Here is a 26,459-nt window from a genome sequence, read left to right as displayed (position 1 = left end):
TGATATTATGGCAAGTGATTTTCTAGTACCAAATTAGTAATTTAGCATGATTACTCAAGGATAAGGTGTTGGAGTGATGGCTGCTGGAAATGGGGCCTGTCTAGATTTGATCAAAAATGACTTTATTCAAATAGTGATGGTGCTGTTTTTTTTACATCAGTAATGTCCTGACTATACTTTGTGATCAGTTGAATTAAAGTACCAATTTCCTTCCAAAACAGCAAAATCTGTACATTATTCCAAACTTTTGGCCACCAGTGTATATATATATAAGGTTACTTTGTTTATGGTTAATATAGCTATAGTAAAACCATGGTTTCTGAGGGGGGGGGGGGGGGGGTACGTAAGTCTACAGAATTACTACAGTAAAAGAGCACGCAAAACTATTTCAGAAAAAAAAAATCCCTCTCTGTCATCTAAGGGACTCAGACTAGCTCTCCAACTGAAAAGCATTCACTTTTATTTATTTATTAGCTTGTCTTAATTATACTGACTTACCTCAGGCTCCCTCGATTGTCCTGCTGATGATGATTAAGACATTCGTCTGTATTGCTCCTCAAAACGTATCGCAACAAAACAGTCGTAGGAAAAATACTGATAAAATACAAAACCAAAAGCCTAAATATATCACTAAACTCTAATTAGTTATGAAGCCGCTAACAGATTCTCACACTTTTACACGCAAAACCTGAACCAGGGTAGACTTAATTAGTAGGTCGTAAGCTCTCCATAAAGTAATGCGTAGTTGCATAATATGACCTTTAACTTAATTGATCCAATAAACGGCCTTCAAATTTGTACACAGAAGTGTTAAACAGCCGAATTTCAATTTGATCTTGTTCAAACCTTGTTTTCTCATAACTGTCAGCTGTAATAATTTATATCCCCATTGAAATACGATAGGTAATAAAACAAGATTTCATTAATGATATATTTAGCTTATGTAAATAACAATATTCAATAACTGTATCTACAATGAATAAGGGACAGTAAATAAATAAATACCAATACAACAGGCTGGAAAAATAGACTTTTATTCATTTTAATATCTATTTCGTATATGCTGAAACTTGACAACGGGCGGCGTACACACGAAAGTGCTCCGTTAGATCGGTTTCATGCTTAAGAGGTACGTTTTTTACATAATGTTTTCTCCCGTAAATGTAAACGAGTGTAAATGCCAACGTCAACATGTATTTCGAAAGGACTGATGCCTGTCAACCAAAACATGAGCTCATTGATGTCATTAAATGAGTCTGCTTTTTTATTCCAACCATTACTCCTGGTCTGAGGCTTCCGTAAATAGTTAGTTTATACGTAGGGTTACGTCCTACCTAACTTTAATGGTACAACACTCAAATATTTAGTAGTGCGTAAATTGTGATTTAGTGCCCATTTACGCCACAACTAGGCTAAGTTGTAACGTATGTATAGCTGGTGCAACCGGCCCCAGAGCCCCATTCAGGTTAACTCTACTTCCAGGTCAAAATCTCGCAAGCCAATGAGAACTCCTCTTTGTTAGTCCCGCCCACACGAAAATATTGTGCTAGAACTGCGAATGAAAACTCCGGGAGCATAAATGAAAACTTTGGAATTGTGACTGAAAACAGGAGATGCACATTCATAAGTCCTGATCAGCGAACGCAAGCAGAGAATTAAGTATGTTAACAAAGTATGCAGTTTATTTGAAGAGTAAGTGTACATTTTGCCTTTGAATTTATTTATTTTTCAGTTTCAGATTATTTTTATTCATTCTCAGTTTATATTTTCAGTTTCACTTTGCTTTTATTCATTCTCAGTTTATATTTTTATTCGTTTTTTGAAAAGTTACGTTTGAAACAACTGGCACAAAAGTATTCCCATAGGCTTGGTGCTCCATGTAGGTTTTCTCTTTCAAATGAATTAATGCATGAATACAGCATTATTTTTGGCATGAAAAAAAAAAAAAAAAATGCCTCAATTGGCTTGTGGATCCAAAGGTGGTACAAAAAGAAAAAAATACACATATGCCACCAACATGATTACACAGGAAGTCGACATGTTAAAGTTCACCCAAAAATGAAAATTCTCTCATCATTTATTCACCCTCACACCATCCCAGATGTATATGACTTCCTTTCTTCTTCAGAACACAAACAAAGATCTTCAGCTCTGTAGGTCCATAAAATGCAAGTGAATGGTGATAAGAATAAAGATGAGACATCAGACTCCATCAGTGGTTTAATCAATGTCTTCTGAAGCGATCCAGTTGTTAAAAACAGACCAAAATGTAACTCCTTTTCACTATACATCTTAACAGTCTCCTTGGCGGTCGTGATTTAAAGCTTGATGCACTTTCTATAGCACCATCTAGTGCTCTGCATATGCATTAAACACTAGGAAGTGTAATCGAGCTTGAAATAGTGATCATGCCTAGAGACTACAATTGCAAGATGTACAGTGAAAAATGAGTTTTATTTTGGTCTGTTCTCACCCAAAACCAACTGGATTGCTTCAGAAGACTTTGATTGAACTACTGGAGTCTGATGGATTATGATTGTGCTGACTTTATCTCCTTTTTGGAGCTTCAAATGCCTGATCACCATTCACTTGCATTTTATGGACCTACAGGGCTGAGATATTCTTCTAAAACATCTTCGTTTCTGTTCAGCAGAAGAAAGGAAGTCATACACATCTGGAATGGCATGAAAATGAGTAAATGATAAGAGAATTTTCATTTTTGGGTGAACTATCCCTTTAACAAATGTTCCAGTACACTGACATTGACCCCATTCTGTCCTGTTTCTAACATGTGGCATTACCCATCAGACATTGTTGCACCAGTTCAAGCATGTTTACCTTCTTCTGTGGCGCAGCTCATAGTGTGTGACATCAGCAGGCTTGGACACCCAGGTTTTTGCCCTGCATTAAATCCTTTAAGTAATTGCATTTGCGTAATCAATTAAGACCGCGATTTAGAGGTTGCACTTTTTATGATTACATTTTTACTCCACTGAAGGTTAGGTTTAGGGTTGGGGTTTGAGGGTAAAGTTAATAACATATGCATTCCTCGTCACTGTATTACATCATTTACAACTAAATACAACTCACTTTTGGCACCCCTCTGTGGACATTTCAACCGGAAACTGAAGCTCACACATGCACATACTGTACCTTCAAAAACACTTCCTGCTTCGGCCACTTGGGTTCAAATTTCAGCAAGCACAGACCAAGTTTAGCTGAAGAACTTTTAACCTTCTGTTGCCAAATTCAGTGAGTTCAGTCTGATGCAACAGCCTTAAATATAGTATATTTGGTAACACTTTAAAATAAGGTTCCATTTGGTAACATTAGTTAACAACATTAGTTAACATGAAATAACAATGAACAATACTTTTACAGCATTTATTAAAATTAATGTTAATTTCATATAGTATTAGACTTTTAAAACCAAAAGCTGTATTTGTTAACATTAGTCAATGCAATATGAACTAACATGAACTAAATATGAACAATAGTATTTTTATTAACTAACATTTACTAAGATTAATAAATTAGGTAAATAATATATTGTTAATTTTTTTGTTCATGATATCTAAAACATTAACTAATGTTAATGAATGGAACCTTATCGTAAAGTGCTATTTTTGCATAAGTGGCAACATGTCAATGGATGTATTCCAGACGTGCCCAAACTCCTACAAAGGGCTAAAAATCAAACTTGATTGAAGGCCGTGGGTCGAAAGTAAACGTTGCATTATATCAAACTGTATTATATTAAAATATGAAAGTCACCTTTGTTCCCCTCCTTTATGATTTCATAATATAAATATAACTATTATAACATAATATAACTAATGCAGTGAAGAGCTGCATCAATGGCATATTTTTTTTTAAATGTTTTTCTCCTCTTGTCATATATGGCAATGCGGGCAAATCAAAGGTCATCACAGGCCAACTCTGGCCATTGGCCCTGGTTTGGGCATCTCTGATGTAATCCTTTCAAGAAGATTTTCTGAAAAATAGCTAAAATAAAGGGTGTACAGCACAATATCTACAAATGCCTTCCAACAATTTTTTTGTTTTTGTTTTGCTACTGTAGTTTAAGATGAAATTCCTTTTAGAATAACAATAGCTGACTAGATACAGTAGGTCACCTATTTTGACTCTATAGAAGGGGCTTATTGTCCAGTGGTTAATGATCTTATTGTCTTTGACATCACTTCAAGAATAAAAATGTGGATTTCTTACACACGCAGGGTCCTTGTACATCAGTTAATTCAAAAGAATGTTATTTATGAGACCTGTTTAACATAACAATATTGATTAATTGATTAACTCATTATAACTAATAATTTATATCCTATGAACAAAATGAATAAAATGAGAACTTAGCATTCCAGGTCCCATTTACATCTCATAGAACCAGTGAATGCTTATGACATAAGTCAGAAATATTCCCTTTTATGTAAAATATTACACTGCCTCTGAAAGAGCTGATTATAGAGGGTATAAAATGTAATTCAAGGCTGAGACGAGGTTAACGTCTACCCCTGAGACCTAATGCATTCTATGGTATGGCTGTTCTGAGTTCTTCAGCTGTAATTCATCTAAAATGACAAGTTCTTTTTTCATAACAGTGGGAGAGATTTCAATGAAAAAGTAAAGGAATTATACATTTTGTTTAAATAAGCATTCACCCCCAGAAAATAATTTAAAATACAGACAGTATATAGTTTAAAAGTCCTCACACTTTAGAAAAACATTTTATTTACATTTACAGCATGTACTGTATGAACTACAATCTCTGGTATTATTTTTTTTTTTTCATGGTTTACGCTTCATTAGCTGTATTCCCATATCAATATGAACTGATCAGCAAATGTGTAGTTTAACAGAAATATTACTGGTTATTTTCAATAACGGTTCTTGTAGAAATGTTAATAAAGAGACATTCCCTTGCCAAAAAACAAACAAATAAAAATGATTATAATAAATCACCAGTTCAGCATAGAAATCTAAAATGAGTTACCAATAACAAACAAATCACAAGAAGTAAAGAGAAATAAAGAGAATCAGTTAAGTCCAACGTCACAGATTTTCTATGTAGGCCAGGATCAACGATCAGTGATCTAGTCATAGGCGCTTCTGTAACTGATGCAGTGCTCAGCAACACCGAAGCAGATAGGAATAAGCTAGCATTCATGTACAGACCGTCTGAAAACAGACATTTTCATCTTTTTTTGATGTATTTTTTTATAAATGGCTCAATGCTGTTTCTCTATTGTCCCAATTTATCCCATCTATTACTGTATGTACAATAAAAAATTGTAGGAGCATTTTTTTCTTGGATACAAAAACTAAAAAAAAAAAGAAACACAGAAATACTGGGAAGCAACAGTTTACCGCTTTGTAATACATAACGCGATCACTATTCATCTTCCATATATGAATAGCAATGAGGGTGAACGTGAAAGGCTGGGGTCAACAAAGAAATAAGCATGTAGAATAAAGGAATATTAAAGGAATGAAAGAAAATAACATTTTGTTTACGTGACTGCAGAGGATCTGATGAACACAAGTCACATTCAGTGGATGATTCTTTTAACTCAATGCTTAAATTGAAGATTGATAGTATTCTTCACACAAAATGTTGTCTGATGAATTTCCTGCTGGCAAACACATCTTTTTAAAATGAAACTAGTCAGCATGTGACAAATTAGAGGAATCTACTTCATGTACCTTTCTTAAGCTCTTGACACATGAACCTGTTAGGTTTATTTAAGGATTTGACTGGTGAGCCCAGTATCACATCTCCTTATCATGCCGTCCAAAATGATTAGAAGGGAAGGGTAAAACTACACCAGTGAAAAACAGTGTGGTTTTATGTAGAGGGTTCTCAGACAGCATATAACATACCCTCGACACCCAGACACACACACATGGCAAAGTAATTTTAGTCAATAATAATGGCACATGGTAGACGCAGCTCACACACATACTGTACAGAGCACACATTCACAATAAAAACCTGTTGTTTAACAAATCACTGAAATATTGAAAAAAATGAAGCTCTCTAATAAACAATAAACATTTTAAAGGAATATTCCAAGTTCAATATACAAGTTAAGCACAGTCAACAGCGTTTGTGTCATAATGTTGAATACCATAAAAATTAGCTTCAACTAATTTTCCCTCCTTTTCTTTAAAATAAGCAAAAATCTTGGTTCCAGTAAGGCACTTACAATGGAAGTGAATGGGGCCAATCTGTAAACGTTAAAATTCTCACTGTTTCAAAATTATAGCCACAAGACATAAATAATATGTGTGTTAACATGATTTCAGTGTGATAAAATCACTTACTAACCTCTGTTGCCATGATGACGTAACGCCCCAAACCCTAAAACGAGTGTTAAAATGATGATTTAAACAACTTTACAGCTCAAATAATACACAAGTTTTGACAGAAGAATTAATGTAAGTGCATTTATAAAATTATAAGCTTCACATAAAAATTATAACCTTTAAACATGGCAAAAATTGGCCCCATTCACTTTTATTGTGTCTCACTCTAACCTCAAATTTTGCTCTTTTCTTTTAAAGGAGGGACGAGTCGAAATTATTTTTTGTTGTAATTAACTTTAAGCCACAAATGCTGTCGATTGAGCTCAACTTATAATGAACCCAGAATATTCCTTTAAGCACTGGGCTATACTCTGATGACATATTTTGTCCAGACAGTGTATTTCTTACTAGGTCATTGGTTTCCATAGTGACATTAGCAGGCTACTTCATATTTCATTATTTATTTCCTCATGGTATTTTGGTCTGAAGCCCCCCAGCACACAACCTTAGAAATCATATTCCCATGTCCTCAGCCACTCAGTCTTGCATGCCATAAAATATGATTTTATTTCAGTATTTTTGCTTAATGTGACATGTGTGGCATAAGCCAGTGATTGTACTCTTCTGAGGTTTATAGTCACAGATTTTCAGCACTGACAATCTTGCTAAAATATTTAAAGATGTATTGAAAAACACAAAATGATGATTTTCAAATGGCAAAATATTGGATTGTAATAACTTAAGGACTGGAATTCAATGTAATTTCTACCAAAATTGTATGACTTCTATGCAAAACCAAAAAAGATGTTTAGGAGAATGTTAACATCAGTCACCTTTCACTTTCATTGCATCTTTTGTTCCATTCCTCTGTAAAAGTGAATGGTGTCAGTCCCCTTTTGCACTCCACAGAAGAGTCATATGGGTTTGGACCTAACATGAGGATGGGTAAATGGCAAATTAACTGTAATTTTTGGTGCACTAAACATTTAAGTTAACTAATGTATGCGCAAAGTTGTGGCCTCTACGAGCACTGGAAATAATAATTTTCCCACTAGCTGAAACTGCAGCACAATTCAAGCTGTGACAAAGTTTTTTTTCCTTAATTATTAAGTAACAGGATTTTTCATGGGGAAATGTAACCATTTATAAACCATCTTGCTGCATCCATCAGGCCTGCCTTTCAAATCTAAGTGCTCCATGCAATTTGAAGTCTGCTGTTGTCAGTGGCCAGTTTTCATTTTTAGGATTCAGTGTCTCAAAAAACAAAAACATATTGGAGCAAAGGGATGTGATACGCCAAAACGGAAAAACCTGTTGTATCATTGCACTCAGAAGCATGGCAGTTGACCTTAATTCTACCACCACATTAAACTAAACCATTCATTCCCCAGTTTAGAAAATATAGAAGCAAAAAAGAGAAAAAGATGATATTAACCTTTTTGGGATTTCATGATTCAGTCACTTCACATATCTTTAAATAAATAAGATTTGTAAAGACACTTGTTAAAATAATACATACACCCTGACCTTCAATGCCTTGAATGTCTTAATCCACACTGCCATCTTCATTATGACAGCATGTCCACAACCACAGTTCCAACATCATTAGTACATTTCAGATCATCCAACTCAAAGCATGGTCATATTTGTGTCTCCTGTACATTATCCTTTGAGCTGGCTTGAATTAGTAAAGGTTCATGCACCGAACTATGGTAAGAGCTGAGAGCGGACATGTGGTTATAAGCAGTTTTGTAGGAGTTATAGTGGTTGTAATGCTCATGCTCCAGAGGTGGAAGAGTCAGGTGACTCTCCATGGCTGGAACCCTTGTTAGCTCCTCGTCTACGTTGATGACCTCGATGCTGCGGGTCGGCCCATCGTGATCCTGCTGGTGGTGCTGCTTGCGCATCTTATAGAATATTATAAGCATGACAGCCGCCATGAGTGTGATAGCCACAAAGCAGCCAATGATGATCTTGGTGGTTTTCATCACTTCCTCCAAACCATTGAGAGCCCCATCTATGTCAGTCACAGGAATGGTGTTTGCTCTCTCTGTGGCAATCGGTGTTCCTCTTGTGGTTGAGGAGGATGCCCAGCCAAAAGATGGCTGCACTGGCGTCCGACTCTCGCCATCGTTAGAGGTTTCAATTGTCTCTACGGTGACCGTAGTGAAGTAACTGAAGCCACTGTTGTCAATTGATGTCACGTTGAGGACAGCAGAGGCTGAAATATTGCCCAACATGTTGCTTACAATACAAGTATAGGTTCCTGTGTCCTGGATGGTGACATTGGTGAAGTTTAGTGTTCCATCATTTTGGACAGAGATGCGCATCTTGAGTGCCCCATGTGTTATGATGGAGCCATTTGGTGTTAGCCAGCTGACTGAGGTCACTGAATTTGTTCGACACTTGAGCTCTGCTGCCATTCCTTCAGTCAAATTGAGGTCAGCAGGAGGCTCGATGATAACAGGCGCATAGCAATGAAAGTAGCTCTGGTCCAGCTCACCAATGTAGCGGCCTTTGAGGCTGGATGGGGAATTACAGCGGGCGCAACAGCTGGTGTTCGTTGGTACAGTCTCTCTCAGCCACCAACTAAGCCAAAGTATGTCACAGTTACAGGTCCAGGGATTGTGGTGCAAATGCACTCTCTGCAGGTGGCGCAAAGGTGTGAAGAGATCGTGGGGCAAAAAGGTAAGGTTGTTGTGAGCCAGGTTGAGTTCTCGTAAAGACTGCAGGTCGTCAAAGGAGTTTCGCTCTATGGTTTGGACTTGGGCATGCATCATCCACAGCTTCTGAAGATGAAAGAGGCCCTTAAAAGAACTGGGTTGGATCACGGTGAGCTGATTCCCGGACATCTCCAGCTCATCCAGGCGAATCAAGGGCTGGATGTTGGGGACCTCTTTGAGGTTACACATGCCCAAATTCAGGTAGCGAAGGTTGCTTAAGCCCTGAAATGCTCCACTCGAGATGTAGGAGAGACGCTTCAGCTCCCCCAAGTCCAGCCTCCGCAGGGAGGGCAAGCGACTGAAGGCATCAGACGGTATGCTCTCAATAGGGTTATTCCTAAGCCACAGCTCTTTCAGTTTTGAAAGATACTCAAAGGCGCCATTTGGGATGGTTGTGAGGCGATTGTCAAAAAGCTCCAGAGTGTTAAGGCTGGTCAGCCCATTAAAGGCGCCAATCTCGATGTTGCGGATGTGGTTTCTGCTAAGTTGAAGAATCTCTAGCTGTCGTAGATGCTTGAAACTGTCTACTTTTATGACTTGGATTTGATTGTCCTGAAGGTTTAGATACCGTGTATTGGTGGAGATGCCATCAGGAACATCCTTTAGTCCTCTGCGTGTGCAAATGACCTTACTAAATTGGTTACTGCAGGAACAAACAGAGGGACAGGTTTGAGCTCGCACCAATCCAGCCACAACAAGCAACTGCAGGGCTAAAAGCAGGAGAAACAAGGGGTCAAACCAAGCCCCTTTCCATCTAGAACCTCTCAACATCTGGAGCTGATGGTAAGAGGTCATCTTGTTCAACATTCATACTTTACTGTCCACAGGTGTTCTCTCCCCAAACATTTATAGGCAGTCTGAAAGAGAGACAGAGGGAAAGAAATCTGTTAGCAAACTGTGCCATGTTGAAGTGTCAAACAGCATGATGACATTCAAGCAAGAAGCATGATGGCAGTCAAACAGAACATCAAATTCAGATGATCTTCTGAATATAGAAAACCTCTAGAGCAGTGGTTCTCTACTGGTTTTGCTTCAGGACCCAGATTTTACATTGGAGATCAAGTGGTGACACAACATATATAAAAAAAAATGTAACCTGTATTTAATGTAGCCTGGATAGCATTTTCTTTTGTCTTGCACAGTTTTGTTCATGGTATAAGGGCATATATCAAGTGACATTATATTTGTTGTTGATGTTATAAGTCTTGGAGGTCCAGACTTTAAAGCCCTTTATGTACTTGCCCTTATATTTACAGGGCAATGCCAGATAAGCACATGTAAGGCCGTGGATGGCTTTTTTGTTATAAAAAAAAAAAAATAGTAGCCTAAACTCATTTAAAAACTTGAACAGCCACAGTTGTAATTAAAATGAGGTCTAATAGATTCTACCTAATAGATTAAATATAAAACTTTTTTTTGGTCAAAATATCAGTTACTGTTACTATTGTAAAATCATGATAAATTTTAGTAAGGATGATTGTGTAATTTGTAAAAAGCTTTATTTGTGGCACATGGCACAATGCTGTAACTTTTCCTCAGTGCGGTTTAGTATTTTGGGGCTGTTTGAATTCCTCCAAAGAGCTTTAAACTAGAAAATTCTCACTAGAAACCAAATGGGTCACATAATTTTTGTGATCTGCGCTGCGGCATCGAGGGAAGCACGCTCCAGAGAAACAGTAGGTTTAGAGCAGAGCAGATCATTGCTGCAAGTGGTTCTGTACTGGCTCACGCTAAAATTAAGCTTCAATCGTTCTGCAAAAGTGTCGCGTTGTAGATGAGAAGCACATTTAGCACGTATAACGCACCAATAAAATTTCCAGTGGAGGGAATGGATAACCCTGACATTGTTCTTTCCCTGCTGTCCACAACCCCATCAGAAAAGAACTGCAAAACACTTTTGGGTTGCCACCCACTAGTTGAGAAACATTGCTCGAGTATCACAAAGTAAGGGACAATCATCAAAAAATCTTTCATATGTCCAATGGGGCTGCATGTACATTTCTTGAAAATGTTGCCCCTCAAGAGACATTGATACTTTTTATCAATGTCAAACAAAAAGAATTATTGCAGCTTAGAAAATATACATGGAAATTGTGCATGCAAAATATAGTTTTACAATGTGGCTGATAAACTGAGCATCATTACTGTCACAGTTGTTTAATGAGTTTGCACAGAGAAACACAAAAAGGATGCACAGAATAAGTGACTAAAATATGTAATTTTCTTCATTGATTTTGCTTTTTACAGCACTGTATTTAGAAAAATCGTGCTTACTCATTTCACTTTGGCCTAACTATTGTGTCCCCACTTTCTTGACCAAATCCAGTGTGATTCTTTGATGTCGGCAATTATGGAATGGCTTGCTCTCCTGTAATTTTCAAAAAGAAAATACATAATGTTTAAAGCTTTTAAATAATTAATGTCAATTTATTAAAGGAACATCAGATTACAAAAAACAAAAACAAAAAAACACTGCACTCAGTACAGAAAATTCATACTTCTATCCAACTTGCTGGATTTTAGCTTCAAATGTCAAGTGCTTGACATAGTTGTAACATTGGTGTCTAGGAGTGGAAGAGAGACACAGGAGTAGAATCTTTAAATCCTTTAATTGTAAACTCTGGAGTGGAACAAACAATGGCGCTAAAGTCACAAAATGGCAAGGAAACACTTCAATAACTCAATGCTAAACTTCAAGGACTGACAAATGACTAAACAAAACTAGAGGGTATTTATACACAGAAAACTAAAGAGGGAACGGAAGGCAGGTGAGGATGACGATGAACAGATGGAAGTGATTAGGGCAGTGAATTCTGGGAAATGTATTGCAGGGGAAAACTTCAAATTAAGAGTCCTTGAAAAACATGATGGAGACAGACTGTGACAATAGTGCAAGTCCCAAACCACTCCTTGACATTTTGTGCTATGCACTACAGTAAAATGAGACATGGAAATCTTGTCACAGCAAGCTGTCAGGGACATTGATTAAGTTGCAGACAAGCCCATCACTGGGCATATCCAGGAGACAAGGATGAGTATATGGCTTGTATATTCTACATTATATGCTTGCACATGTTATAAACATTGCTGCATAGCAATAAAATTGTCAAAATCAACGAAAATGTGCCACTGCTACACCATACACTATATTTAAAATCCATCCCTTTACCCCTCAAGTCTCTCACTGCTCAAGCGTTCTTATGTAACATAACATGTTTTATTACCTTCCCTGTTTTCAAATAGGTTACTACACTGAAAAAATGTATTTTTGCTGCTTATTCAATTACTTAAAGTAAACTAAAGCAACACAATTAATGTTTTGTCAAAAATTTCATTGCGTTCTATAAATACTTTCTTTGGTGTTAACGTACAGTAGCATTGATGAAACTGGGCAGGGGATTTCCATTTCACAGCAGGCTTTGCATGGGACTTGATAGGGAGAGTAAATGTTAAAATATACGTGTTATTTTTTGTGTTTTTGTGCAAGACGAATGTAAAGGGGGATAATTGTTTTTTAATGTTTTGTGTTAAGATTTAGAAGAGTTTCTGTTATGTTGGATTCTTTGGGGTTACCATTATGATGAAGAGTGTAGCTTAAGATAACAACGAGGACAGGTAGATCTCTCATAAGAATTGACTGCCCGCTTCTTAAGGAATTGCTGTGTTAACCATAGTATAGTTACTAAACTACACTCTGTAGTGCTTCCAACCAGCCTGTATTTAGCATGTTAACATTCACTTTCACTAGTTAGTACATAAATAAATAAATAAAAAAAGATTTATTTGAGTAACATTGACATTGTCTAATTTTGTTGGGTTTACTCAATTCAACTAGGTTATTTATACACAAAGTGTTTGTGTTGAGATTACATAGTCATTTTAAGTTAAGAAAACTCATTTCAAACACTGTCCATGATTGAATCAAGTTCAGCCAAAGAGCTATTTTTAGGGTGTATAATCAGTGTTCTCAAAAATTATGAGGGAAAAAAGGGAAAAATTCAAGACTTCTGACTCAAGTCTCTTCTACAAACTCTCTTTGACAAGCAAAATTCTATTTCATTGTATTACCACCTCATGAAATTGAAAGTCAAATTACCAAAACAATTGAGTAAATTAAAACAAATGGAAACTGCTTTATTTACACATTTACAAGATTAAGCAAGCTCTCTCATAATTGCATAAACTTATTTCTAAATCTGTGAACACAATATGAAAGTAAATAAAGGTGTGTTTTCTAAAACAGTCTGCGATACAGAGCTTTCCAATCAATATGGCAGCATGAGTAGTGAGGTTAAAGTTAGGCAGAGTTTGCAGATACAGTACACCATTAATACCCCCTTAGCAACTTCAGTATGCATGAGTGGGTTGCATGTTGGTTGATATACTATATTATAAGTACAGATAATGAATGTTACAGGTGATTGTAAACTAGATTAGTTTTAGACTTCATATCAATCAGTAATAGACTGCAGTCTATTGTTTGCAATAGCATGGATGCAGACTGGAAATGTCACATGCCTTGTCAATCAACTCTAAATAGTTTTGTCTTTCACATATCACAGTCTTCATACTGTAGAATGAAATGAATGATTTAATTTGAATAATATCTTTCTTGTCGGTGAAATCCTATTATACTTTAAAATGTCTCAGAAAAATGGTCTCAATGTAGATCTGTGCTGCTGCTGATCATCTCCTAAACTGTTAAAAGTGTGGACTTTATTGTAATTGATTCAGTCACAGTGAGACATTAATCTCTCTGTTCAGCAATGATTGTTAGTTAGCAGCAGTGTAACTGACAGCTTACTGTGAGATGCTGTGAGAACATCCAGTGGACACACATTTAATGAGATGCATGAGGTAATCAGGCCATGGACTGGCAGGAGACTCTTTATCATTACAAAAAATATTAACCAAGGAATTTAAAATTATACATTATGTTCACTTGAGTGCTACAGTCTAGGCACATTCTTGATCAAAAAGCACAATTGTGCACCCATGGGAAGATATGGAGGGCAGGTTTACTGGTGGTATGGCTACAATGTGTTCTCAATCACACTCTGCATTGTCCATCACAATCAATGTCTGATAACTCTTTCAAATGCAGTCTAAGACATCAAAGAGAAGCTGTCATTATGAAGGGGTAAAATTATGGACTGGCATATAATTAAGGTCTCTTTTGCCTCTCAATTTTTGCAGCTCCCAGGGTACTGAAATAGTCTATACCATTTGTAATCTATTTTTCCACTCATCCATCTTCCATGGTCAAAACACTGTCATAAGAAAACGTCACCACAGCGACTTTCATCCTACACCACCAAAACGTCACTTTTTTTATTGTTTTCAAATTACATTCAAACGTCACTCTGGAGCCATATTCAACTTGTTTAAAAAAAAAAACCATTACTTTACCCAAGGCTGAACCTTTAGGGTTAACATGTCATTGACGTTCAAAACCCCTAAGATTTTCTGTCCTCCATGGAACCAAAGTAGCTTTCAAGGCAAGTCAATCCACTCTGCTGCCATCTTTGGAACACTCCCGGGCAGCAAAAGTGCAGCTCCTGACTACTTGAATGGGGAAAGACCGAAATCTCTATATCGTGAAATAATGCGTGCTTAAAACATTAAAGTCCCCGGATCCAAAAGTCAGGCATATGTGGCATAATTTGAAAGCTTAGAATCTGCACTTTTAAGAAAATACCACCACTTTATAAACAAAATAAAGCCTTAAAAATGTTGCGTTGCAAATGAGCTCCACCTATAGGTGATGACGTAGAAATATGTACGTGAATATAAAAGTTTTTCACATTGTACTTAAATAATGTAGACAAGTCATATATTAAATGAAAGCTCTCATTCAGCTCTCATACAGTTTACAGTTTTGTCGCCCTTACACTACAGTTTGAATGATTATCAAAAGAATCATAAGGTTAAATATGATCTCTGTAAGACAACAAAGATAAACGTCTCATATCTGCTCCAATCACTGCTTCTGTAGGCTCCAAAGTAGTAATAGTAGTAAAAAAACTTGTCTGTGAGCTTGCTTGGTAAAATAATCCAGTGTTATATCTCGGATGTCTAGAAAAAATTCCAGTTCAGCACAAATGGCATTATAAACAAATCCTTGGCAAATTATGTTATCAAGTATTGATAATAAAATCATTGCAAAACTGATGATTCAGATGCCGAGAATTATGACAAAACAGTGGGAAACATGCATGCGATTCAAAATTGACTGGATGTCTATGGTGTGAGTGCTCAGCTGTGTTTGAGCGCCACCTACATTTCAGATCTGTATATTGTGATGGAAGGTGATAGATGAAAATGTCTTTTTCCTAGTCATTGCTGCCATCTAGTGGAATGAAATGACACTTTTTGCTGGGAGAACCAGAATAACGTGTATGAAGTTAGGAACAAAAATTATATTCATCATAAGATTGTAAACATATACAATATTATTTACGAATTATTGGAATCTTTTTATAAAATGTGGGGGGTTGTCTGTAAAAAGAGACAAATTTTATGCAGTTAGTCTACTCTATGTGTGTATGGTAAGCTTTTAAATTTGGGAGTGAAATGCACCAGAGTTGAAGAGGTTAATTTAGATGTTACCACATGAAGCACATTTCTTGGGTTAACATTTTTTTTCCAATGTATTCCAAGTCTTCTGAAGCCATACGATAGCTTTGTGTGAGAAACAGATTGAAATCAAATATAATTCCCTAAAATGTTCCCCTCCGCTCTAGCTCTTTAAACTCATTCAATCTCATACAAACATTCGAAATCTGCTGCCTCCAGATGTTCTGACAGGTTTGACATCAGCGATGTAACCTGTCATGTTATTGGCTCTCGCGCATCTTGTAACCAGTTGCAACATACCGTGGTGAATGTATTTTTCTGTATGAGATTTAAGAGCTGTTAACACCTAACCCTAAGTGTGGGGAAGATGTTAAGCAAATAACAGCGAACTTAGGTGTTATATTTGATACCAATCTTTCCTTTGAAAATCTAATTTCCAGTGTTTGTATTACAGCATTCTTCCACCTCAGAAATATGCTAAGTTACGACACATGCTCTCTGTTGCTGATACCGAAAAACTAATTCATGCATTCATGACCTCAAGACTAGATGTCATGTTTATTCTGTTGGTTCATGTTTTTCATGTATTTTATTTTGAAATTCTAGTTCCTGTTTCATGTCATGTGGTCCCCTGGTCATGTGATTTCATGTTTTCCTCCATGTTCATGTGTCATGTTTTCATTGGTTTATTGTCTAGTTATCTTGTTATAAGTTCTGTCTTTTCATTGGTTAACTTGTTTGTCTTGTTACCCTTATCCCTGTATTTAAGCCTCATGTTTGCCATTGTCCATTGTCAGGTATTGTTTGTGTATGTAACTTTGTTGGATTGTTCAGGGTTAAGTCAGGGTTAAGTCAGGGTTAAGTCAGGGTTAAGTCAGGGTTAAGTCAAATCAAGTTATAGTCAAGTTTTTGTGTTTATGTTTTATTCACGTTTGCAGTTAGGGTTTCTGGATATCACGATTTATAATAAACTGCAATTGGGTTCTACACTTCATCGTCATCATCGTCTTTGTCATTGCCAGCGTCAGCAATAATGTTACAGAATACCTGTCTGACACAAGATGAACCCAGCAGTTCAGCTCCTCCATCTATGCCAGGGGAGTCATCCCCTGGAGGATTATGTGGAGGAATTCTGTGCTCTGGCCTGCAGGGTGGATTTTAATGAGGTGGCCCTCAAGGACTGTTTCCGATTTGGACTGAATGAGCCCATCTCTTCTCTGATGCCAGGCGGTCAGATTACCCACAGCCTGGCTCAGTATATCGACCTTGCCCTGCAGATTATTGGTTCTACGTTCACTGTGGGGGAAGCGGATGCCAAGGCAGAGTTCCACGTCATGGCCGCTGAGGCAGAGTTCCACGTCTTGGCTGCCGAGGCAGAGTTCCACGACATGGCCGCCGAGGCAGAGTTCCACGACATGGCCGCCGAGCCAGAGATCCACGACATGGCCGCCGAGCCAGAGATCCACGACATGGCCGCCGAGCCAGAGTTCCACGTCATGGCCGCCGAGCCAGAGTTCCACGTCATGGCCGCTGAGCCAGCGCCATCTTTTGACCCGGATCCTGAGCCTGCTCCATGCCATGTCATAGCAACGCCTCAGCCTGCTCCATACCATGTCACAGCAAAGCCTCAGCCTGCTCCATGCCACATCACAGCAACGCCTCAGCCTGCTGCATGCCACGTCACCGCAACGCCTCAGCCTGCTCCATGCCACTTCACAGCCACGCCTCATCCTGCTCCATGCCATGTCACAGCCACGCCTCAGCCTGCTCCATGCCACGTCACAGCCACACCTCAGACTGCTCCATGCCACGTCACAGCCACGCCTCAGCCTGCTCCATTCTAGTTCCTGTTTCATGTCATGTGGTCCCCTGGTCATGTGATTTCATGTTTCCCTCCATGTTCATGTGTCTTGTTTTCATTGGTTTATTGTCTTGTTTTCTTGTTATCAGTTCTGTCTTTTCATTGGTTAACTTGTTTGTCTTGTTACCCTTGTCCATGTATTTAAGCCTCATGTTTGCCATTGTCCATTGCCAGGTATTGTTTGTGAATGTAAATTTGTTGGATTGTTCAAGTTTATGTCATGTCAAGTTTATGTCAAGTTAAGTTATAGTCAAGTTTATGTGTTTGTTTTATTCACGTTTGTAGTTAGGGTTTCTGGATATCACGATTTATAATAAACTGCACTTGGGTTCTACACTTCATCGTCGTCATTGTCTTTGTTATTGCCAGCACCAGCAACAATGTTACACTAGATTATTGTAATGCATTACTGGGAGGATTTACAGCAAGTTCAATAAATAAACTTCAATTCGTTCAAAATGCAACAGTCATAGTGCTGATTAGAACAAAGAAATATGACCATATTATCCCCATTCTATCATCGTTACATTGGCTACCTGTTAAATTTCATATTCATTTTAAAATTCTGTTAACTACATACAAAACTTTGAATGGTCTAGCTCCACAGTACTTAAGTGACCTTCTACCATGCTACATTCCATCACGTTCATAAGGATTGCAAAATTCTGGCCTGTTAATAGTTCCTAGAATATCAAAATCCACAAAAGGAGGTAGATAATTTTCCTATTGGGCTCCTTAACTGTGGAATAGTCTCCCTAACACTGTTCGGGACGCAGAAACACTCACTCAGTTTAAGTCTAGACTAAAGACTCCTGCACCTAATTTATCCATCAACTCACAATTAGGCTGCTTTTGTTAGGTCTGCCGGAACCAGAAATATTTATCATGATCTATAACTCAGCAAAAAACTGAATGGCATCTACACTAATATTATTCTATTTGTTTTCTCTGTCTCAACCTCAGGATTCCAGCTCCATTCCTGCTTTGTGTTGGAATCCACTGCTATGTGTCTCTGAGTGATGATGACTAAATGCAGCCAGTGCCAGCCAGACATCACTTCAGTCTATTAAGATGGACTTCAGAGAATGAACTGATGCCAACTCCAACCATAAGACATGGGATACTTCATATGCCACTGCTTGAACCTTGGACTTAGGATAGACCTCATTGAAATGACCTGCCGGTTGAACTGCGATGCACCTCAGTGATCTCTGCCTGCATCAGCTTGGTCTAATGACAGACTACACTCTTGAAATGGAATACATAGACTATCAATTAATTGCCAACAAAAGCCTTCATCAGCCAACTAACAAAGGACAATGCATCTATGTGATCTCCTGTAGTTAATCTAAAATGAACTTCAAAGACATCAGTCATTAATCTTACAGTTCTTACAAAATCTTTGTTTAAACTAGGGATGCGCTGAACGACTAATTTCACTGATGTTTAAACGGAAATTTTTAAGTCGACTAGTCTAAAAAGAAACCAACCTTCATAAAACAATAATAATAAAAAAATGTGTTTATGCAATCCATTTAAAATGCTTAATCTATTCCAAATCCGAAGCTAAATTCCACTGAAAAGGGGCATTTATCTGTGACATGCTTGCCTTGCATTATGATCATTGCACATTAAATATAGAACATGACACGCATTCACTAGATCAACGTTGCAGATTTTTAACAGGCATATTTATTGAAAACAATTGAATGAGTAGTGCAGGACTGACAGAGCAACCCAGCCTGTTCTAAACGGAATTCACCACGTAAAAATTACTTAGCATATTAAAACAGTCAGGACATTGTTGAAAATAAATAACAGGTAGACTAAGCCAAATCTACGAGAGAGAAAAAAATTGCTGAAAAGACGTGCAGTCATGCATTAGCCATTGATCTAATATGACAGCTGTTTGGTAAAGAACGTTAACCAATAACAGTTACGATGTAAAAAAAAAAGTAAAAAAAAAAAAAGGTAGCCATAGGATAGAAAAATAGTCCTGTCATGTAGCCTTCAATAAACCTAATGTATTCTAAATATGACGTGCACACAGAATAAAAGACAGTATAACCCGTTAAGTCGTCGGCACCTCATTGAAAATAAACAGTCATTATCTAGGCTACTTACTCAGAAGCATACATTTTTTGATGAGCAAAATTAACACGTTGACATGGGCCACTGAAAGGGGGGTGGGGGGGGTGGTATTAACCGACTAGTAATTCCAGTGTCGACTAGCAGCATCAAAACTGTTAAGTAGAATAGTCTCGCACATCCCTAGTTTAAACACTGGCCCTTAACACATAATTAGTTTACTCATTTTAAACCAAGAAACTGCACATAAATAACTAATATTGCCATTATATTCATGCTGGTTAGCCAGAGGGGAACTGGCCCCCACAGTGAACTTGGTTTCTCCCAAAGTTATTTTTCTCCATTAACCAACATCTTATGGAGTTTTGTGTTCCTTGCCACAGTCACTTTTAGCTTGCTCACAGGGGTTCTGAATACAATTATTATTTATTTATTTTTATACACAATTTACAATCATATTTAAAGGTTATGCTCAGATTATAAAATAATATACAAGTAAAATAATATATAAAATTATTTGGATGATTAACATAAGTTTTGTGGGAGGGGCCTAATTTGGTGGTAAATTAGGCAATAACTTTTTGCAAAATCTTATAATTTATTCTTGGGACCAATCCTTCAGTGCACTCCATGTTCCTTTGTTTTTTTAGCTCAGTAAATCTTTATTTCCTACATGTAGTACATCAAGGGCTTCCACAAGGATTAGAATCGATTCAATGTTATGGAAGAAAACACAATCAAATACAGCCCAAAGTCCAAAACACTAAACATCTCACATAGTGCCATGCAAACAAATACCTACTGTAATGCAGCTACTGTACAAAAAGGTCTGAAATATTGCATGTTGCTAAAAAAAAGGGCAAATGAAATATACAGTATTTATACAAATTATATACCTAAATTTGTCTTTGTATTTCCCTTCTGGGGTTAGAGGCAACATAAAATTGCATACACAGTTATTACAGTAACTAAATCTGTTATCAAATGTTAACACTCAAGTACACTTTGCAATGTTCTGTAGTGTGCTCTGCTTATTTGCCCTAGAAGTATAAAAGGACAAACAACATCTTAAAGTGAATTCTCAGGAGACATGATGCTTGCTCCTCAGGACCTGGAAACAATGGCATACAGAGAGGATTCTGCTTTAAACAATATATACCAGTAGGACATGGAAGTATTAATACAATTGGACGAATTTTATAAAATGAAATTTAGTATTTGAGCATCAGTATTCTGAACAGATTGATGCACATCTTTCAAATGATCGAAGTCCTATCCTACCGGTGTGTTTAAACAAGTAAAAATCAATAGCTTACTTGCCTCTTAGAAGGGCTTTTCAAGCAGTTTAGCCAGAGAAAATAGACACAAACCAAGAGACTAATGCAAATTACTCCCACATATATCTTCCTGTGCTCCTCTAGTTCCCCTGCACATCCAGTAGGAGTCTTAGTCTGTAAACTAATTTCGACTGAAGCCCATACTTTAAGCGTCTAAGGCCAGGTACAATCTCCATAATCACTGGATTGTGCCAAACTAACTTATGCTACCTCCATTATCATAATGACACTGATGAATAATCAGATGAGTGTGGGTGGATCAGGCTGCATAGGGATCTTGTCTGTGAATCTAATGTTCCAACCAAATACCTCCAATGCCCATGCGTTACACTGTTATCTTAGGGACAGCATTGGAATCTTTATAGAAGGTACAATTCCTACAAATCTATGTCTACAATAACAAAGTAGCCCTTTTTCATGTAATTAATTACAACTGATTTTTGGTCATTATATTGAATTCCATTGGTCTTGCAGCTTTTATATAAGAAACAGGAATACTTTGTTGATCTTGTTAATGAGACTACCTCTTGTCATTAGCTCAGCCCAGATTCTCTTGGGCATTCTGCTGAGAGCAACTTTCAAGAATTTGATTTGGAGATAACACAAGCCCAAACACAGAGAGAATCTCTTGCTATTTAATTGTTTTCTTCGTGCCTATTAAATCAAGAAAATGAAATCACAATCATTACTTGTAAACGTGTTAGCAACCCTCGCTTGGAAAATTATGACCTTCCACATTTAATTTAGTAACCTATTTATATTCACAGCGAAAGGAAAACTTTCATTCTCTAATGAACAACTTAGGAAAATCAACATTTGCACTCAGCTTTGCAAAGGGAATCTCTGAGATATTGATTTAAATCAAATACATTGTCTATATTTATGGCCAGTTGGTAAATCATTTTAGGACCTCATTATGATAGGCAGTTTTATGGTCTGGCGATGGGCTTAAATATTGACTTTAATCATTTAACCATGAGATATGGCATGTACTGTCCTATAGAAAGCTATTTAGATTTGCTGGAGAATACAACGGGCAGTAGGGAACAACAGGGCTAAAGACACCTTAAAGGGATAGTTCACCCAAAAATAAAAATTAAATCATTGTTTACTCACCCCTATGTTGTTATAACCCTATATGACTTTCTTTCTTTTTCTAAACACAAAAGGAGAAATTGTGAAAAAAAAATTTACTCAGTGATGTCATACAATTGCAGTTTATGGTGACCACCTCTTCAAGCTTCAAAAGAACGCAAAAGTATAATTCATAAGTCAAATAAATTATTCCATAAGATCATGATTTTTATGAAAGCATACGATAAGGTTTGGTGAGAAACAAACTGAAATCTAATGTATTATTTAGTGAAAATGTTCACTGACCGTTGATCTCCTGTGCGCATTCATGATAGGGCACGAGAGCAACAGTTTAAGCAGCGCCCTCGCAACATTGGGGCATTCAAACGAAAACTCGTTTTGTTTATCTATAAACAGGTCCTCCACAGCGATAATGACAAAAGAACAACACAGCTGCACACAAAACAGAGAACAGAACATACTAAACATTTCTGAAGAGTTTGTAATTGAAGAATTGATGCATTTCTATGCACAGCCTTATTTTTTTGAAAGTTTTTGGACTGATATTGGCACACTTTTAAACTGTCAGGACTTCTGCCAAAACTGCATCCCACAGCATTGCAGTGGGTGAGGAAAACTTTTTATCTCCATCTTGATTATATTCTCATCCTGAATCTCTAATGCCAAAGGAAATGAAATGAAGCTAAAGCTTGTATATAGCACTGTTGCTAATAAAGTTGCTTTGGACAAATTAATGTCGCTGTGGCACCGAACATAGCTGCGTGTTAAAATGTCTGTCTAGCTATTCAGAGCACTCTACATGGGACACAGCAGGACTTCATCAGATTTGCCCATATAATAACATTAGTCATCTTCATTACAATAAACTATTGTAGCAGATAATGTTTCTGATGGGATGTGTTCATATCACTCAAACACTGCTTTCCAACCACATGCCTGGGAGAAAATCCATATTGTAATGGGCTAAAGTGTTGAGTAAGAATACAATTACAAGATAAAGAGAGCCTTGGCAGGAGCCTGCCTCGTAGGAAATACACAGATGGAGGTATGAGGAGGATCTTGAACATTTCCTCATTGTGCTCTGGCAGAATTTTTAGAAACTCTGCCTTTTTGTCTGTAAGAGTGGTGAGAATTAAATGTTAAACATTATCACTGAAAAAAAATCTTTATCAGTATTTGTCTTGTTTTCCAGTAAAAAAATATCTAAGCATCCTTAAAACAAGATACATTTACTCGGAAATCAAAATGACATACAGGAAGATATTAAGTCTTGTTTTCAGAATAATCCAACAAAATATATAGTGATATTATTGCTTAAAAAAAAAAAAAAAATTATTTGGCAGTGGGGTTAAAAAATGAGATTGCTTTCACTTTGAATTAAGTTCTTTTGCCCCGTTGGCAAATAGTTTTTCTTCTTGTAAGCATTGTAAGCAAACCTCACTAAATTTAGTTAGATTTCTGTTAAAGCAAAGAAGCAAAATGACATAATACAGTATATTAAGTCTAAGTTAAATATATCTTGTCCTAAGGATATTTGGTAACACTTTATAATAACTACTCGGTATAAAGTATTTGTAAAGCATTAGTTTATAGTCAGTTGATCATTTATAAACTATTGTTCCTACATTAATAAGCTACATACAAAATGTTTGTTATTTCTTTATATTCACTGTAGCAAATGATTTATTATTGTTTAATAAGTTCATTTATAGGCAGTTTGATAATGTTTTTTAACATGAACAAGGCATGAATTCATAGTAATAAAGTATTTATTACTGTTTTAGTAACACTATATAGGTTGTAATAAAGCATTAACTAATTGCTAACTAAGTATTTTGCATGACCTAATCTAAAGTGAGATCTGTATATGCCTAATTAAACATTTATTAATGATCCATTACTCTGAAAACTTGGCCCTGAAATAACCATCTCGACAGCAATCAATCACAAAGGCTCAAAACAGACACTAAAGCTTAACAAAAAACAAAAAACAAAACAAAAAACAGACAACACAAAAGTACAGGAATAACAGTGAGAAAGGAAAATCCACAGTTTAATAAAAGAGATCCTCAAATTGCTCAAACGCCACTTTAACATGTTCCATCCTATTAGGTTTTATGAGCAGACTTGTTCTCATTATTGCCAATTAAAATGACTGTTTAATTCAGTTTCACCAGTGGACCTACTATAAATATTACATTACATTTAATCCCATTCCAGAAGGAAAGTTCAAAAATCCTGCTACAGTCTATGCACGTGCTCTGGAAACAGCCAGCACTTCACCACGGTCACATGACAGTGATGAAAAAAACAAAATAAAAATAATAATAAAAAAAAATTAGGAAAGAGCATGTAATGTTATATTATTGACTTTAAATGATATTTGGCCAATTCAGTGCCTCTTAAACTTCATTAGTGAAAATGCCCTTACTATGCTGCTGAAGTGTACAAGCGACATTGTCATGCCGTACATGTTATTTTTCTCAGCGCTGGGCCGGATGGAACAATAACAGTAGTTTGTGGTTAATGAATAGGGCATTTTATGTAATAATTTTCTAGAGAATGCAGGGGCGGATTTGTATCTCAGGTACCAATCCTTGTAGTATAAAGATACAAGCACAGTATTTAATGTACAAATGTCTGCAGTATGACAAAAACATCCTAAGATTTAAATGCTGATCAACGAAGAATTAAGGTTTCAGGATTTAGGCCGGGAGGTGCCCCCTTCAGGAAGACACAAGTTTCAATGAGCAAAATTAGATATTCAATACATCAACAACTTTTATTACTTCAAAGAAAATTCAAATGTTTAAGTTTGCAAGGCATAAAAAATAGGACACGATGATTTTTTTTTTTTTCCGAATTCTGTTTTCCATTTAATTTTTTCTGAATCCCATGTTTAAAAGATTAATAATTTTTTAATAAAAAAATATGACCAATCAAATGAATTCATAAATAGCTCATCAAATTAAATTATTTTATCAAAAAAGTGCTTCAATAACATCTTCACAGCTGAATATAATAACGTGAGCACAACAGAGAATCACTGTATAAATTAAAAACTTAGAGTGCATTCAGTACAACAGCACACTTGCTTGTGAAATTTGCTAAAATATGATTATTCTTGATATAATAGTAATAATAATAATAGCAATAATAATAATAATAATTATTATTATTATTATTATTATTATTATTTAAATTAATATTACATTTTTACTATGCAGTAGTAATATATTTTTTGTCATAATTTCTTCAATTTCACACATACATTTAAATCTAGCTTTTATTTTGATGGATCATTGTGTCAGTTTCCGTGTCTGTTTGACAGAAGTTTCACACTTCTGGATAAGCAGTTCGCTACATTGTCGTTTGATTGTTACACTGTAAGAGGCTGCAATTTCATTAAATATATAGTCTGGAATGTGCTGCACGCTTCGCATTAAATGAGAATTTCGCTCTCTGTAATCTTATACACAGTTGGTCAACGCTTTCACACATCACTGAAGTGTGAAACACAAGAGAACTGGATATTTCTTAAATGAAATCGCAGGCTGCTGTGGTTTAATAATCAGACTAGGACACATGTACAACACATTTAAAAGATCAACGGAAGATTTAGTGACAGTGCAGTACTGGCCCGAAAGGGAAAACTCTCACACTGGCCCCAGGCCAGCTGGCCATACTTACTGTTGAACCATGTTAATAAATGTTTAATTAGGCAAAGTACTCACTTTAGATTAGGTCATGCAAAATGCTTAGCTAGCCATTAGTAAGTGCTTTATTATGACCTTTATTAAGCATTGATTGATTTAATATTAAATGTTCCTAAAATATTAATATACACATTAATTAAGCAGAAATGTGTATCCAATTCATTACATATTTAATATTATTAACTATGAATTAATGCTTTCTTAATGTTCTCATAAACACTTCTTTACCACTGGTTTGCATCAACTAAAATACATCAGTTAGGTATGATTAACAAGTTGTTTACTAAGGATAAAAAAAAAAAAAAAACATTCTCAAAGTGCTTATATATATGAATATATTAAACAATAATAAATCATTTGCTAAAGTGAATAGAAACATATAACACTATTTATATGTAGCTTATTAATGTATTAATAATGTAGGAACAATAATTTATAAATGATCAGTTAACTACAAACTAATGCTTTACAAATACTTTATACCACGTAGTTATTATAAAGTGTTACCAGATATTTAGATATTTTTAATGGAATAAAAAAAAATTAAAAAAAAATAAATAAAAAAAGAATTCTGGGTTGCTGCAGAGTTTTTAAAATCAAATGTAAGTCTTTAGAACTAAATTTGAATTAATACTGTATGTCTATACTGGGACAAACCCACAATCTCAAAATAAATCATGTATCACAGATTATTTTACTTAAACAATCTGGGGCACGTATTCAACAACGCCTTAAAATT

General features: G+C 36.2%; 1 protein-coding gene across 1 annotated transcript in view; it reads right to left on the bottom strand.

The window, feature by feature from the left end:
- Positions 1-4,731: 4,731 nt before the first annotated feature.
- LOC127452185 (leucine-rich repeat-containing protein 4C-like) overlaps positions 4,732-26,459 on the bottom strand; it is a 55,385-nt gene continuing 33,657 nt past the window's right edge. The window contains exon 2 of the mRNA XM_051717493.1: positions 4,732-9,904. Coding sequence (XP_051573453.1) covers positions 7,965-9,854 — 1,890 coding nt within the window. The 5' untranslated portion in view covers positions 9,855-9,904 and the 3' untranslated portion in view covers positions 4,732-7,964. The remainder of the gene's footprint in view (positions 9,905-26,459) is intronic.

This window comes from Myxocyprinus asiaticus, chromosome 2 (genome assembly GCF_019703515.2).
Source record: "Myxocyprinus asiaticus isolate MX2 ecotype Aquarium Trade chromosome 2, UBuf_Myxa_2, whole genome shotgun sequence".
NCBI lineage: Eukaryota > Metazoa > Chordata > Actinopteri > Cypriniformes > Catostomidae > Myxocyprinus > Myxocyprinus asiaticus.
This window is presented reverse-complemented; position numbering and strand designations above follow the sequence as displayed.